At 46.3% G+C, this 17,058-nt stretch overlaps 1 protein-coding gene across 7 annotated transcripts in view; it reads right to left on the reverse strand.

Moving 5' to 3' along the window:
* Positions 1–1,745: 1,745 nt before the first annotated feature.
* Positions 1,746–17,058, reverse strand: part of ARHGAP45 (Rho GTPase activating protein 45) — a 57,439-nt gene continuing 42,126 nt past the window's right edge. For all 7 annotated transcript variants that reach the window (XM_029613404.1, XM_029613410.1, XM_029613403.1 and 4 more), the window contains 10 exons: positions 12,879–13,021; positions 10,461–10,562; positions 9,828–9,929; positions 9,539–9,708; positions 8,793–8,981; positions 7,420–7,557; positions 4,483–4,697; positions 3,686–3,941; positions 3,337–3,439; positions 1,746–3,248 (listed from right to left, as the gene is read on the reverse strand). In XM_029613404.1, coding sequence (XP_029469264.1) covers positions 2,728–3,248; positions 3,337–3,439; positions 3,686–3,941; positions 4,483–4,697; positions 7,420–7,557; positions 8,793–8,981; positions 9,539–9,708; positions 9,828–9,929; positions 10,461–10,562; positions 12,879–13,021 — 1,939 coding nt within the window. In that variant the 3' untranslated portion in view covers positions 1,746–2,727. The remainder of the gene's footprint in view (positions 3,249–3,336; positions 3,440–3,685; positions 3,942–4,482; positions 4,698–7,419; positions 7,558–8,792; positions 8,982–9,538; positions 9,709–9,827; positions 9,930–10,460; positions 10,563–12,878; positions 13,022–17,058) is intronic.

Raw genomic sequence — 17,058 nt, forward strand, 5'->3', positions numbered from 1 at the left:
GACGCACTTTTCTTTTTTTTTTTTTGTATCAGGAGTGAATGCCTAATATCCTCATTCCCGTGCATTTGCATGTGATTAGCGCTATTAGACTCACTCCGTGTGGGACGCGTGTTGAATAGGCGCTAATCCCCTTATTGCATTAGGGGATTGATTAGCGCCTATTCTACCCGCGTCTGTCTGCGGGTTAAACAGCGCGCTCGGCTCACGCCCCGTATTGCATGGGCCCCTATGTGATCAGCACCTACAGGGTGGAAGAACGGAAGAGAGCTGGGGAGTTAGGGAGGGGCTGGGTGAGTTGTGTGAGGAGGGACCGAGGAGATGGGTTTGTGTGAAAGAGTTGTTGGAATGAGTGGATAGACGTGGGTTGGGAGGGGGACAATAAAAGAAAAGGTGAAAGGGGAGAGAGAGTATAGGGTGGGAAAAGTGATAGAGCAAGGGTAGGGAGAAGGTAAGATGGGAGTGGGTGCAGGGCTGAAGCTGGGAAGGGGCACGTCCCTCTCCTCTCCTCTCCTCTCTCCGGGTCTCCCTCCTTCCCACCCCCGTTGCCCATATTTCATCCTGATCTTTCTTCCTTCTCAACCCTCATCCGCCCTTTTTTTTTTTCCCATTCCTGATTATTCCCGCTTCCCTCTTCTCTTCTTTGAGATCTCCTCCACATTAATACTTGAAATTCCTTACCCACTAAACATTAAGCTCTCAAAAGAACAAACTCAAAGAGTCAGCAAAAGAGCAAAGTTGAAAACAACTTTTATCAATGCATTTCCCAGGGCACTGGACACCTATAAGATCTGACTTGGTTTTGTAACGTTACATGAATGGTAGGAAAGCTGAAGATGCAGATTAATTGCTATTGTTAAAATGTGATGAGATAACAATTGTATTTTGAAACTGCAAGAATGCTGAGATTGCACTTGTTTTATGTAATTTTGTATCTTATAAATAAAAAAAACAAAAAAAACCTTTATTTTCAAAATATATACAAAACGAATAGCCATCATTAGGTAAATGACTTACATCTATGTAAATGTGCTCCATGATTTCCTCATTTTCCGCAGAATTTACGCCTGAGCTGCCGCAGGAAACTTTTCTCATATCACTCCATCGGCTCCCTCTTCGTTTCTGCAAACAGTTCAAGCTCCTCTTACCCCTGAGAAGCCTTCACACTGCAGCTCCTCTCTTAACCCTCCCTGTGACCTCCATGTAGCAGGCAGGTCTCTTATCTGGGCCCTTCTCTTGAACTGCCTGTTCTCAACGCCCTGCTTTCCACTTTGCTGTGTTCGACCTCTGGAACAGACTTCCTGAGTGGATGTGTTAAGCTCCCATTCGAATCGCCACCTTTTTTGAGGCTGTTTTTAAACCTTAAACACACCCCTCACCCCCCCCCCGATTCTCCCATTTATGGTCTTATGGATTTGAACCATTTTCTTAATGAATTAAATTCCCAAAGTCTCTTTTGCCCTGTATGTTTGTCTCTACTGAGAAGGGACTGGCCCTTATGTGTATCTGAACAGTGCTGCCTACACTAAGTAGTGCTAAAGGAACAATAAGCGACAGTAACTTATTTGGGCGCTTGCAGGTCGGGGAGAGCAGGTATGGTCGTGTCTTTGACGGAGGTGTACGGCAGGGCTAGCAGCTTCACTCGGTCCCAGCTACCTCCCCCAATCCCTAGGCCACTGCTCCTGTCAACTGAAACATTATCTTCTTAAGGTTTATTTGTAATGTGAAGAAAACACATTCTAGAAGCATTTAGAACAGGTGGAATATTTATTTTCAAGCATGACTGCACAGGACCTAATGCAACCCAGGGCACATGGGTATCTGGTTACAGCAGGGTAGAATATTAAGCCCAAATAGCCAGAGCCTGAAGAAGTCTCAGGCAACCCGCATCATACACACTTCCAGCTGGATCTTGATGCCACAAAACCTCTTCTAACAAAAGTAGGGAGTAACACACACGTCTACTGCCAGCAAAAAAAAGTGTGTTCCCTCCCTGTCCCGCCAGCCGTGGCTGTACCGTACCCTGGCCATGGGCATCTTTCCACCTTTTTTTAACCCTGGCATGTTTCTAACACCAAGCTGTCACCCTGCTGGGCTCATTTGCTTTCTGTTAAATGAATCCAGGCTATCTTTTATCTACTTTTACTCTCTTTATATCTTTAAAAGTAGTTCTAGCACTTTTGTGCCATTTATCAATGCAAAGAAAGAAAGAAAGGCGCACAGAGAAATAAATTATCCTTCCGCGTGTGTCCATCCAGAGAATTAGGAACTGTTCCCTGTATTACACCCTGCAGGGATATTTCTTGCATTGTTCCACCTAGGAGAACAAAAGGTACCTTGTGTTGTGTGTGCATCTCTGTGTGTTGTGAGGTTTCTGAATGTAATGAGCCTTTAAACTTGTACTTTGCAGTGACCGCAGCCCCTGGAGCTGCCACGTGCTCGGCCTGGACCTTACAAATCAGCAGGTTCTCGGGCTCAGAGCAAACACGGGGCTGTAAGATAGTCCTGGTCTAGTGATGGCAGCGCTGCCGTTCTCAGGGATAGGAGAAGCATCTCACAGTAAACAATTTTAGCTTGTGACACTCTTCTCTCTGGGTTTCTGAGTCGGTCCCTTTTTTGTGAGTGCCAGAAAAGTAGAGAGAGGCTCTAAAGTTTCTGGGAGAAGCAGTCGAGCAGCCCCTGCTCTTGTCTCTGCATTGGCCAGCTCCGGTCGCTCAGGTTCTGCCAAATTCAGATGAACTCAGGCTGTTTGTCCTCGGTGGTGCCTAGCACAATATTTCCATTCCACAGACAGACGGGGGGCAGCTGGCACCTGCAGCACCATGGCGGCAGCTGGTCCTCCGTGGACAGCAATGTGTTGTTGGACTGATTTGTGTTATATTGAGAAAGTAAGTTTTCATTCGCCCTGGAGTCTGCACCTAACTGCTCCTCTGTGTGCTGCAGGCGCTGGCACATGGCAGCGTTGTCCTCTGTCTCTCTCTGCTCATCTCCAGTGGGTGGCTGGATGCAAGAAACAAGGACATCTGATTGGCCCAGGCTGCAGGTGCGGCTTCGCGGGCCCTCACTGCTGTCATCTGCGTATGGAATGTCGTCCGCACTGGTCACACTTCCTTGCTTGGTGAATTGTCTTTTCTTGGTCTGTACCATTACTTCTGCTGAAGCTGTAGGGCTTCGGTCGCACGGTGCGTCTTCCAGCTCTGAGTCAGAGTCTTCGGAATGATCCCTGAACTCTGCGGAGTCCAAAGAATGTTCTGGAAGCAAGAGGATAAATAATGAGAGTGAGGCCTCGCGGCAGCTCAGGCCCGATAGGAAGGGAGGTGCAGGGCTGCCGTTACATACCTCTAAAGGCCTGGCAGTGCAAATCCACTTCCTCTGGTCTGCAGACCTTCTCCTCTGCTGCTAAGGGCACACACACATCATTTCTCTGTGGACAAGTGCTGTCCTGGAAAGAAAGAGAGAGAGAGAGAGAGAGAGGGAGCCCACAGTCAGTGTTAGAAGTAGTACTAACAGTCTAATAAAAGCTCTTTCTCAGAACTGTGACTAATTCTTAGAGTAGTACAGATGGGGAGAGACTCCTGGTAAATTACTCACTAGTCTATTAAACCAGCAGATGTTCATTATGCCTCCTACTTTATCCAGGACTCTGAAATACTTCCTGCTCAGACCCTGGGTCTCAGGTCTCCCTCACCTTGCTCGACTGGCCGGGAGTTGCTTCCTTGGGATCCATTGTGCCGGCGCGTGACACGGATGTGCCGGTCTCATTTTCAAAAACAGTGGGGTAGAAGACGATGAGGATCTCCACGACTCGGGCCTGGTGTGGATAGTCTACCAGAGAGGAGAGGGAGACGGTGGCCTCGGTGGGCCGAGGCCGCATCAGTGTTGGCCCGAAGACAATTCCCAGATTACTTGGGGTCATTTTATTGTCCTCTTCCAGCTCAGAAATTCTAATGCACAGACGGAAGAGAAGGACCGGTTATATCTGTGGTGGGAGAAGGCCTACATGTCCTTGCCGAGAGGCATCCGTTGAGGCTTTGAGAATCCCCCCCCCCCCCCCCCCCGAGCGCCACAATAATTCCACTCTGCAGCCAGCACCTGAATGTAGACCTTTCAGATGTTCCTCTCTTTCATCTATTTATTAACAAAGTCATGCACCAGCACCAGCAGAAAGCTGGGTTGGTTCCTGGTGTTCTCTACATTGCAGATCCTCAAGCTGGCAAATACACAGAGGTATCATTGCACAGGAGGGAGGATCTCTCTCAACGGAAAGGAGACTCTGGACCGTGGATCACAGGGCATAGACTGAGGAGTATTTCTTTACAGAAAGGGTGGGGCACAGGGAGTCTCTGAAGGAGTGAGAGGGATTGTAGACTAGCTAGGCCGTATGGGCTTTTTTCTGCTGTCGTGTTTCTGTTTGGAAAATAACGGGGAAATAAAACACACACACACACACAGAGCCCCATCTCCTTTCCCCTCTGGTCGTCTCACCTCTTCAGATGCTGGATGATGTATTGCAGGGTCGCCAGGTTCTCTGGCGGCAGCTCTTGGAGTAAGTCCTTCAGCTTTAGCGCTATAGACAGCAGCTGCTTGTCTGTCTCTAGTCCCCGGGCCACTACTTCGAGAGCTATACCATCCTGCAGGCTCTCCTTGGCTAGGCCCATCAGGTCATTGTAGAAGCGAAACAGCATTATGGGTTCTGGCAACTGAAAACAGAATGCAGACAGCAGGCTTGTGGGATTTCTTAGCTCAGTAGGAGCAGATAATGACAAATTGTCTGATCTAAGCACAGAAACAGAACCTGAAATTAACTCCAAGGCAGCTTCTTCCAGTCATTCCCATGGTTCATTCAAAATAAGCCTGTTAGACATGGTAAACAGGTACCTTTCCTGTAACTTCATAAGATGGCATGTCACCTCGCTCTTTTTTTTTTGCAGGAATGGGCACCCTAGGACCTTGCAGATAATTGCAGAAGTCAGGGAGGTTCATCAGACCCCAGAACACAGTCACAAATGACTTAACGCTGTCCATAGTTGATTTGTTCCAAAGAGATGTATTGTCAATTGAAATTAAAGTGCTATATAAGGGGCAATATTTTGTACCATTCATGGCACATGATCCCTTTCTGATCAGGGTTCCAATTGCAAGCGCATTTTTTTTTTTTTTTTTAAGATCAAATTAGATTTTGAGAATTTACAGGAATATCCTGGAAAGTCTGTGCAAATATGGTTTTTGGAGTTTGACTGGTAGAGTAACCAACACACAAATATATATAAGCAAACATACAGAGAGAGTGAAATTTCATCCCAGCACAGCTGAAGGCCATGCGTTAGGGCTCCTTCTGGAACCCTGAGTCCTGGGCCCTAACTCCAGCCACCAGGGGTCACCATCGTGCAATGACCGGGGCTCCCTCGTCAAAGGCTGTGAGCACTGCCTCTGCAATAGCGCCAGCCAGTCTGAGCAGCAGAATACCAACATCAAACTCGGGTTTCTCCCCGTGGCAGAATGCAGCATTGACATGCTCAGCTGGCCTTGAGATAAGCGATAAGAAGCATTGTAAGTAGATTGTAAGGTTAAATATCTTTTGTGATTTTGAGGCCAAGGTAATAGATCCTGCAATAAGACTCTGCGCTGAAATTCAGCCTACAGTTTCCTAATGCAGGTGCTAAAAAAAAAAAAAAGAAAATGTAACCCGATGCAGTAAGCAATTGCTATGCAAACAAATCAGGAGTTAAAAATGTGCAAAAAAACCCCCGAGTTAAAATGTGCACTCAGCACAGGTTGATTGCATGCTTTAACTTGGATGGGGGAGGGGAGTGTCTCTTGGACAGGATTTATGTGCACAGCATTCATGTTCTGCATGCATAAAAGACTTTGTGCACACAAAACACGACTTATTGTGTTCAAAAATACTCTCAGTGCAGAAAACATTTTTTGTGCACATAAATCGTATTCATGGGCAGAAAATATGCTTTGTGTGCCAAACGCATGTTTTCCGTGCAAAATTCCCAGCGTCAGAACTCTTGCTTCTGCGCATAGACTGACACTAGTGCCAGAAACTTTACTCCACCACTGACTGGAAGTAAAATTCCCAGCACCAAGAAAACCCGAGTTGAGCCAGCGCATCTCTGCGTACTGGGGGGGTAATCGCTAATGCCTTCATTAACACGGGATTTCCACGCCACAGTTTTAGCAACATATTTTTTGTTTTCAAAGCTGCTTGCTGCATCGGGAATACACTTTGCATACACCTGAGAGTAAAACTGTGCTCTGCTGAGTGCACCTCATGGCATCCAGTCCTTTGTTTGACCAGGTAAGATTAGCCTAAACCATCTCATTTGGTTTGGAAACCAGAAACCTCCTGGGTGTTTTTCTGCTGTTTCTTCTGGGGGTGGTTTAGAGCAATTATACCTGGAGAGTTGAACATTAACAGTCCTTCTAACTGGAACCCAGAGCAGACTGGGTGAGAGATCTCTCTTCTATGTCTGTGGACGCTGGGTAAATGTTTGAAGCCACGCTATTTAGTAATTCTTGCATGACTTGTCATTGTTCCTCTTTCCCATGAGAAACAGAAAAGGCAGAATAAATAAATATGAACTTTCAAAGAGCGTACACACATTTAAAACACCTTTATAGAAATGTTTGGGGGTAATTATCAAAGAAAATATATTTGTTTCTGGGTAAACTGAACATCTAGGCAAACTGGACTTTGGGAAGTGTTTTAAACCTTGCGTTTGCCTATAAGGAGCATATTCCTCTGTGGCTGTTAGTACATGTTTAGTGCTGATATAAAAGCTGAGTTTGTTTCTCAGACTTCCCTGTTACTGGAGCCTGCTATCTGTTAAGAGATCTCCCTTGAGAGAAGCTGGTGGAGGCAAAATGCAGGAACTCTATGGGGCCTGCTGATGCACTGGGGACTTCTGGCTCTCATCTCACATATGCAACTGTGACTTTGCATGAAGGGAGAAACTGAACCCTGCATTCTGGAGGACTTTTATTATAGATTCATTTCAAAGGGAATTTGTCAAAATTGATTTTGTTAATAAATTGATTTGCTATTAATTTGGGCCTATGCTATAAGTGGTGTACGTTATTAAAAACTGAATGACGGATGACTTTTTTTGAAATGCTTTTTTTTGAAGGAGCTTTTTCATTATTTATTTGAGGTAGGTTTGTGGGTGTCCTTGTCATCGGCTACACTATAAGAGCTGATGCCATTGCTCCTATTTTGAAATGTGCATCACAACTTGCCATCTATCTGGAGCCACCTGTCAGATTTTCACCAGGAAAGAAAGTTTTAAGGGTCGATTGACATTTCGGAGGCTGAAGGGTCCATTGCTTAGGGCAAATATTCCCACCATAGCCCCAGTCGTGGCACGGAGGACTCTAGTGTGCGAAGAATGGGATTGCGAGTGGCGCGGGGCTTACCTGCCGCAGGTAGAGTTTAAGAACGTTGCTGAGGTCATGAGGAGAGGCCTGGGAGAGCTCCACAAGCTCCTTTCCATTCTCAAAGGCCTGGCACAGTTTTTCTACGCGGGTCTTTACCCCGTTCACGCGGTAGATTCCCTGTGGTAGGAGGCAAAGGAGAGGGTAAAGCAAGCTTAGCCCAGACGCACATGTCACCCCGAGAAGTGATTGAAGGGGGCCGGCCTCCCCCTCTGCACTCTAGGCGAGGCGGCAGAGGATTGCGCTCGGTACATTTTTATTTCTTTCGGTATGTACGGGTTTCAGAATGCTCAGGGGACATTTATCAAAGAACAGTCCAACAGATACACAGCAGATGGATGAAGGAAAGAAATTCCTGGAGCCAAGGGGAATGTCACCTTCATTTTCATCACTCGCACACGATATCACCTCGAACACTGAAATTTTAACTGGCCCACCGCATCCAAATGATTTCATGTGACAAGCGTGTCTACGCGGATTTTATGTGTTTTGTCTAGATTAAACAAAGACAGGTAATTAAAAAACCAAAAAAATTTTTAAGGGGAGAAGAGGAAGGTTTCATATAATTTCGTCGTATCGCTGCATCCAGCAGTGTTTATGATTTTAATCACTAACCAACCTCCTCCCACCCATGGTAGTTTTCTATTATTACTTAGCGTGTACCATTCATGTGCATTGATATATATTTGCGGTGTTGAAATTTAAAACAGTGTACTGAATCGAAAACTATTTTATAAATATGTAGTGTGACTCACTAACTACTGTAGCAAAAATTCAAATAAATTTCTTTCAAAAACACCGACACTTTTTTTTTAATATTGGCAAAAAGCTGAAAACAAAAGTCAAATTCTCAAAACTTATCTTCTTATGTGTCCATATCCCATGTCCATGTCCCAACAGGGCCTTGTTTTGAATTAACGATTCTTCATCAGGGGACGTGCTGTTGTATCCAGATAGTTGATATTGTTCGGCGTTTTGCTAAATTCAACTGGCCGTACAAATATATATCAATGCACATGAATGGTACACGCTAAGTAATAACAGAAACCACCACGGGTGGGAGGAGGTTGGTTAGTGATTAAAATCATAAACACTGCTGGATGCCGTGATACGACGAAATTATATGAAACCTTCCTCTTCTCCCCTTAAAAACTTTTTTGGTTTTTTAATTACCTGTCTTTGTTTAATCTAGACAAAACACATAAAATCCGCATAGACACGCTTATCACATGAAATCATTTGGATGCGGTGGACCAGTTAAAATTTCAATATTCGAGGTGATATCGTGTGCGAGTGATACCAATATTATATCCCTCAGAATACATACTTAGTGCATCGTTAATTTGGTATTTCACCTTCATTTTCATGGCACGCCTCTCGATCTCTGTGATACATTTCTTGATGATGAAAGGGACGCCGTCGGCGCTGTCCCGCAGTGCATGGGAGAAGTCTCTGCCAAAGAGCAGCAGCTTGCCCTGGAGCTTCTTGTGTCCACACTGGATGGCCAGAGTCTCCAGACACTTTTTGTGGCAGGCCAGATAACACTGGGGAGAGAGAGAGAGAGAGAGAGAGGTGGGGGAGGGGTGACTACAACTGCAGATACAGGGCAGGGCCAACCCCTGGGAATCCAGAGGGAGGCATCAGTGAGCAGAAAGGGGAGGGGGGGTCTTTTAGTTAGATACCCCCTTGTGCGGCAGCCCTGGTTGTGGTGACAGATGTGTCCTTTTCCTTCTCAATACTTACTCTTAATATGCCTCAAACCACAATTTTTAAACTGATGTGGGCACAGAGTTCCTAATCCAGTTTGCCTTTCCAGTTCAAGTACAGTCCTGTCACGTTCTGAGTCACTCACGACCGTGCAAGCTGTCCTGCCACTGGACCAGGTTTGATGTGATCTCATACGTGGTGCCGTTTAATACCACAAGGGTCACATGTTCTTCTTTGGCCAATCAGATACATGCATTATTTTGCTCTCTCACTGAGTTGTTTCCGCCCTTAAGTAAATGTAGCATCGGTTACGAAAGACCTGACAGTCTGGGCCTGCCTGACTCCATCGCACCTCTGTCTGCCTTCCCGTGGGTGTTAAGCGGCAGTCACATACCTCCTCACACTCTGCTCCCTGGAAGTACACGTAGCTGTTGCACTCTCGGCACTTTGATGGTGTGCGCAGCTTCCGGAGACGGTGCGTCTGGGCGGCTTTCGATAACCCTATGTTTCGGAAAGGACCCGTGGGCAGTGGCATTGTAATTTCTGGGGATATGCCATTAATACCTAGAAGCAAGAGCAAAAGCTGAAGACCGCCCTGCCTAACGAGTCACCCCCCAAGCACAAGGGCCCGATTTGCCTCATGCCCTGTCATTCCAGAAGGGACACTGCGCCTGGCTACCTACTTTGCTCAAAGGAGTCAGTGTTCCCCTCTTTTGCATCAAGCTCTTCAGTTGAGGACACAGTGCCATTGGAGGATGTTCGTGGAAGCTTCCTGGAAAATTCACCTTCGGAATCAAAAATAAATTGGCAAGAATAATAATGAACTGTTTCCCCGTCCGTGTCTCTCACACCATTTCCTACAGAAGAGGTAGGCAACTCTGGTCCTGGAGTGCCACAAACAGGTCTGGTTTTTTCAGGACATCTACAATGAATATGTATGAGGTATATTTGCATACAACAGAGGTAGTACATGCATTACTATCTCATCATATTCATTGTGGATATCCTGAAAAACAGAGCTGTTTGTGGCACTCCAGGTCCCGAGTTGTCTACCCCTATCCTACAACTTTTTTTTATAGCCAGTGCCTGTACAATATTCCCTATAGCAGCTCCTGCTGGCAGAGGCTGTGACTACAGGAGCTGCAAGCTCCTCCGGACAACACTCCTGCACCATGCTCTACAGTACCACCTGCTGGAAGAGACCGGAAGTGCAGAAGTTGTGAGCTCTCTACTGCTGTAGAAAAGGGTGCTGGAGCATCAAAGCAAGTGGATCTCACTGTACACTGTACATGTGGTGGGACTTTTGGCTGATCTACCTGAGTTGGTGGATGAAGAGTCTGTAGCATTGCTACCACCAATGCTATCTGTGTCGCTGATAGCTGTCGGCCAGGATTTGTGCCCCTGATGCCCTCGTCCTCCTGAGGATTGAAGCAGAGCACAAGTTAGTAAGCAGGGGTCTGTAATGACATTCCTTATCACTGAGGTTTATTACCCACAGCTATACATATGAAGACAGGCACAAGGGTTGCTCTAAACCAGTGGTTCCCAGCCCTGTCCTGGGGACTCCCCCAGCCAGTCAGGTTTTCAAGATATCCACCATGAATATGCATGAGACAAAGTTTGCATGTTATAGAGGCAGTGCATGCACATTTTCTCTCATGCATATTCATGGTGGATATCCTGAAAACCCAACTGGCTGGGGGGTCCCCAGGACAGGGTTGGGAACCACTGCTCTAAACTCTGCAGTGCCCTGATATCTGTTGCATGCCCTTTATAAGAGAGATCTGAATAAAGAGATGCCCCATGTCAGCCTGCTGGTTCCGTTGCAATGCGCAGAGGATTCCCAGCTCCAGTCTTCCATTCCCTAGGGATTCTGTGGTGGTATTGGTTATAACCTGTGAAGGGGGTGTTCAGAGACATTGTGCAAGAGTGACACCTAGTGGACAGACAGTGTTCTGGAAGGAGCTCTGGTGCACAAACCCTGGCTGAGGACTATCGCCACAATGACTGGACCAGGGGAAGGCAACTCTGGCCTTGGAGTGCCACAAGTAAGTCTGGTTTCCAGGACATTCACAATGAATAGGCATGAAATAGGTTTGCATACAATGGAGGCAGTGCATGCAAATATACTTCATGCCTATTCATTGTGGATATCCTGATGATCAGACCTGGTTTATGGCACTCCAAGACCAGAATTGCCTACCCCTGGGCTGGACCAGAGTGAATTGGAAGGGAATATAAAATAAGGGAAAAATCCCTGGTTAGTTACAACTGAAGGTTCATAGGACCAGACCCCAGCCTGGCTCTGAAAAAGTTGGAAGCCCAAATGATCAGCAAGAAACTGTCTGGCCCTGCTGCCACCCAAAAAAAATAAAGAGCTGCCCCATCTTTGGAAGAAGCCTTGCACTGCCACAAAATATGAATTTGTCTCTTGGCTCTGATGTATTTGTCTTTTTGGATTTCAAAGGGGCATGAGATAAACACTGTGGATCCCTAATAGGCTAGAGGAAGGGAATACATAAAAAAGCTAAATCTAAGAGAAACATGGGGGTAACCTGCACAGAATGGCAGTTATTACCCTTAAGAGAAACATGGGAGTAACCTGCACGGAGCGGCAGTTACTTCCCTTAAGAGAAACATGGGGGTAACCTGCACGGAGCGGCAGTTACTACCCTTAAGAGAAACATGAGGGTAACCTGCACAGAGCAGCAGTTACTGCCCTTAAGAGAAACATGGGGGTAACCTGCACGGAGCGGCAGTTACTACCCTTAAGAGAAACATGGGAGTAACCTGCACGGAGCGGCAGTTACTACCCTTAAGAGAAACATGGGAGTAACCTGCATGGAGCGGCAGTTACTACCCTTAAGAGAAACATGGGAGTAACCTGCACGGAGCGGCAGTTACTACCCTTAAGAGAAACATGGGAGTAACCTGCACGGAGCGGCAGTTACTACCCTTAAGAGAAACATGGGGTACCCTGCACGGAGCGGCAGTGACTGCCTTGGGAAGCTTGCTGGGCAGACTGGATGGACCATTTTGGTCTTTTTCTGCCGTCATTACTATGTTACTATGTTAGTTGTTTTTTTGTTTTTACAGTATTTGGAAAACACCTTTTATTACTGCCACAAGAAATTCAGTGTGGGCTGTATATATATGAACGATTGCTGCCGCTCACGCTGTATTCTTGCTTTTGCCGGACAGCTTGAGGTTTAGATAAGGATCAGCACAGCAGTGCTGTAATTGATTAGATTCATAGGGGTAAGAGTGGAGGAGGTATGGGAAGCCCTGAACACTGATATCTTCGCTGCAATAAAATACAATTGCAGAGCAATGGTGAGGCATCTCAATTCCTTTGTTTCACCTGGCACCTGGATTCTTGTGTTGCCTACTGCTGGAAGGCACTGGGCCTCTCTTCTTGGGAATTTGGTAGGGGCAGGCAGAAGCATGTGACCTCAGACCTGCTAAGTTGATGAGACCGGGTGACCTCCCAGGAAGCAGTCTAAAGTGATGAATTAACAAGGTTTATGATTCAGCTTGCTCTAAGACAGCCGGCTGAAACTGATGCATACCATTTTTTTTTTGTCAACACTTTTAAGTCTATAAAAATATGTAAGTATAGGTGGAATCTCTGCTACCCGATCTGTACAATGCACATGACACACATGAGGGTCTGGACTCTCAGTCTAACAACCCAGAGCCTGCTCTTTAGAGGGTCAGACACAAGACACACTAACCCCTCCTTTCGATGTTAGTGCCCCGCTGGTCCTTCTGCGCAGCTCCGGCCTCACAACTGCCTGCCTCTTTACCCTCGGAGCCACTACTGGATGAAATATCACCGGCATTGAAGCTGGATTTCCGTGTCCTGATCCAGGGAGACCTGAAGGAGAGAGAATGTCCAGCTGTCAGATGAGAAATCTTTGTATCTGCAGGGTGGCTCTATACAGCTCCATGGCAGGGAGCCAAGCTGACCCAAGTCCTGGTTTTACCCCATTGCATGCATGGATCGTGGTCCTGCTTTTCTTCGGCTGCTCGACAGGAAAATCAGAACTGCATCTCCATACATGTGGTGGCACTGGCTCAGCTTTTCCCCAGATATCGTAATATGGGAGGCAGATCCCTCGGGCCTCCTTCCACTGGCTGTCATAAAATAGGCCTGCACTTACCCCCCAGGCCTTTGACATTTTTTTTTTAAATTTAAAACTTTATTGCAGACAACTAATTCACATACAGATATTTATCCACAGTCAACATAATGATTAAGGCATTTTTCGGCTAATAGCCAAGTACTCATTAGAAGCCTTTGCTTATAAACAAAAGCTGCTTATATAACCACAATATTTGCTTATGACACGACATTAATAAAATCTGTGTATCACAAACTTCCTTATAACTATTAAAACCTCTGGTTCATAATACCCTGAGTACATAATAAACCGCATGATACTAAGTTGTCTCTTGTTTTTAATTTTAAATCCCCCCCCCCTTTTCCCTCCCTCCCCCCTCCCTCCCATCCCCTTCCCTTATGCTTTAATCTGACCTAAAAGAAAAGAGAGAAAGATACCAGTGCACTCATTCATGACTGCAGGAGAGAAGTGTCACCTGTTCCAGGGGAAGCCCCCTTGATGTGTTACAATTGAGCTGAGCTCCAGACCAAGTATGGCGACCAAAATCTTTTAAAAACGATTCCACCCGTTTGTGTTTAAATGCGGTTCATCTTTGTTTAGACGATAAAGTTCGTCTGTCCGCAGCTGCACTGCCGCTAATGAAGGGGGGGAGGGGCACTCGGTCTCCCCACACCCGGGCCAATTCCCACCTGGCGGCGGTGATCACTGATTTAACTCATTTCTGCTGGAGGGTGGATAGCTGATCAGCAAGGGGCAGTTAATAAGGCAGATCCCGGGGTTAAAGCTATTTTCCGCTGAAGGACTGACTGCAACCAATCCGATATTTGAAGCCAATATTGTGTTATCAGTGGGCACATCCACCACAAATGAAAGACGGTAAACCCCGTGCACCACAGCCCTTCCAACAAATGTCTGGGCTGTTAGGATTTAGCCTATGGAGTTTATCCGGCATATAATACCATCGGTATAATCATTTATATCCATTTTCAATTAAGATGGCCGATGTTACATTTCTAGCCTAGGGATCGGAAGGTTGCGTCCCAGAAATCGTCCCCTTGCTCCCTTTCCCAGGTCTTGCCTCCCAAGCTCGGATATGTGCGGGGGGTTCCCAATTCTGCCCTGGTTGAACAGTTTATAAAGTTCGGACATCGGTTTTTGTAATTCATCTGACAACTTGCAGTCATTTTCAGAGACCTTTTTATTAAGATCCTGTTTTATCTTGGCAGGAAGTGCCACAACTGCATATAATGAAGATATTCTGAGGAAGGCGATTTTCAATTTCTGTTGAATTTTATTAAAATCTGTGATTCCCGGTGATTTCCAAATCTGGTCCAATTTAGTCATACCTTTCTTTATCCAATTAGCAAATGGAAGGCGAGTTTCACCACCCAAAAAATCTTTTATGATGGAAAAGCCAGGAACTGACCGATAATGATTTGGAACCAATAAGCGTAGCTTTCCATTTTTCCCGTGTTAAGAGTGTCTGTTGTAACGGTGGTGCTAGGGCTGCTATACACGGCCAGGTCCTTTTAGGTGGCCATGGCAGTGCCTGAATTGGCATCTGGCCAATAATTGCTTGTTCCCGTTGAGCCCAGGTTCTATGCCACTCAATGATTGCTTTCGTTTGAGATGCAGCGTGATACCAGAGGAGGTTTGGAACAGCCGGGCCCCCTTGTGCTTTCGATTTAGAATAATATTTTCTGGGCTCCTCTAGGGCGTTTCCCTTTCCAAATAAATGTCATCATTCTGCGCTGCCACTTTTTAAGTGTCGCCACGAGGGATACCGTAAGGTATAGTTTGGAAAAGATAGCTGAGTCTAGGGAGAATGTTCATTTTTGTTGTTGCTATGCGTCCTAACCATGATATATGATAACGATCCCATTCCTCGAGTTCCCAAAAGATTTGTGATAACAATGGAGGATAGTTTAATTGAAAGAGGTCCTTATTCGCTGCGATATAAATTCCCAAATATTTGATTTTGTCCCTGGCCCAACGAAATGGAAAGCCCTGCTTGAGCTCCTTTTCCAAGTCAGCTGGTAGTGTGACATTTAAGGATCTCTGTCTTATCCCAATTTATGGAAAATCCAGATACGGGACTAAAATTCCCAATAACTTTTACTAACTCTGGTAAGGATGCCATGGGATCTGCTATTGTGAGAAGCACATCGTCTGCAAACACTGATAATTTTCATGTATATCCCCCTGCATGAATGCCCAAGATTAAGGGGTTTTGATGTATCCCTTGGGCTAGAGGTTCTATGAAAAGGGCGAACAACAGCGGGGAGAGAGAGCAATCCCTGCCGTGTCCCCCGCCCCACAGGCAGGGAGTCAGAATGTCCCCTGTTTACCTTAACGCTCACTCTGGGTGAATCAATAAAGATTGTAAAGCCACTCTAGGTAGGAGGGGGCCAAAGCATATTTTCCGAAGCACTTGAAACAAGAAGGGCCAGTGCACTAAATCAAATGCCTTTTCGGCATCTATGGCCATCAACAGAGAAGGAATTTGTTTTTGTTTCGCCCACCATATTGAATCAAGAGTCTTGCGGACATTGTCCGAGGCCATTCTTCCCGGGATAAACCCTGCTTGCTCCGTATGTATTATTTGGGCTATACAACTATTAAGTCGATTGGCCAAAATCTTAGCCAAAAGTTTCAGGTCCACATCTATGAGGGAGATAGAGCAGTATGAGTGATGAGTTCCGTTCCCGGTTTAGCTATAACTGAGATTCCTGCCAAATTCGAATTCTGTCCCAAGGATCCCCCATTCTGCAAATGGTTAAACATGGTGGTCAAGGGCAGTATTAGCTCATGACGAAAGCTTTGGTAAAAACGTGCTGTAAAGCCATCTAAACAAGGAGACTTATTGGGTTTTAATTGTTTGATGGCGATCTCCACCTCCTGAGGGATTATATCTGTATCCAAAATAATGCTCTGCGCTTCAGTCAGAACTGGGAGGTCAGTGCCTTCCAGAAACTGATCTATATTAGCTAGGATAATATTCTGATTAGCTTTACACAATTCAGAGTAGAAGCGGAGGAAGCGCTGCCTTATCTCATCGTTTTTTGTTATACAGATTCCTGACTCATCCTTGATTTTAGATATTATAGTTTGGGAGCGTTTCACCTTCAATTTGTTAGCAAGTAATCTGCCTGCCTTATTACCTCCTTCAAAATAGATCTGTTTGACCTGTTCCATAGTGAACGCTTGATACGCCCGTCGGTCACAGACGGCTGCAACCTCTCATGCTCACCTCTTTTTTCCCTGCACCGTCAATTCTAGGAAGAATGGCGGCCTCCGCCAACCAACGCTGACCTCCCCGGCATCCCCGGGATGGCGTGGGCGCTGCCAACCGCCATCTTGTCTCTGGAATCATCTAAGAAGCGCGCGTGCGCAAGGGCCTCCTTTGGCGGGAACATCTGGGGCATCCCCTCCGGATGACGTCAACTCGCTGCTGTACTTAAGCTGACCTGCCCTCAGCTGCTACGAGTTAGCAAGGAGTTCCCTCGTTGCTGAATCCGCTCCATTCTTGGACTTCCAATTCCTGATTTCGCTCTTGGCGTGTGGACATTCTGGGTACCCGCTCCTCGGGGGCCCTTCCGCGTTCCTGGCTATCCGCTCCTCGGAGGGCCTTCCTGCCTTGGATATCTACCTGACCCACTTCTTGGGACACTCTCCTGGAACTACCAATTGTGAGTACCTTACTACAGACTTCAATGATACTAGCTTTACTGAAGCTTCTCTGCGGTGTACCCCGTGCCTCGGGCCACTACCGTTTTTTCTTCAGTAGAAG

The sequence above is a fragment of the Rhinatrema bivittatum genome, chromosome 8 (genome assembly GCF_901001135.1).
Source record: "Rhinatrema bivittatum chromosome 8, aRhiBiv1.1, whole genome shotgun sequence".
Lineage (NCBI taxonomy): Eukaryota > Metazoa > Chordata > Amphibia > Gymnophiona > Rhinatrematidae > Rhinatrema > Rhinatrema bivittatum.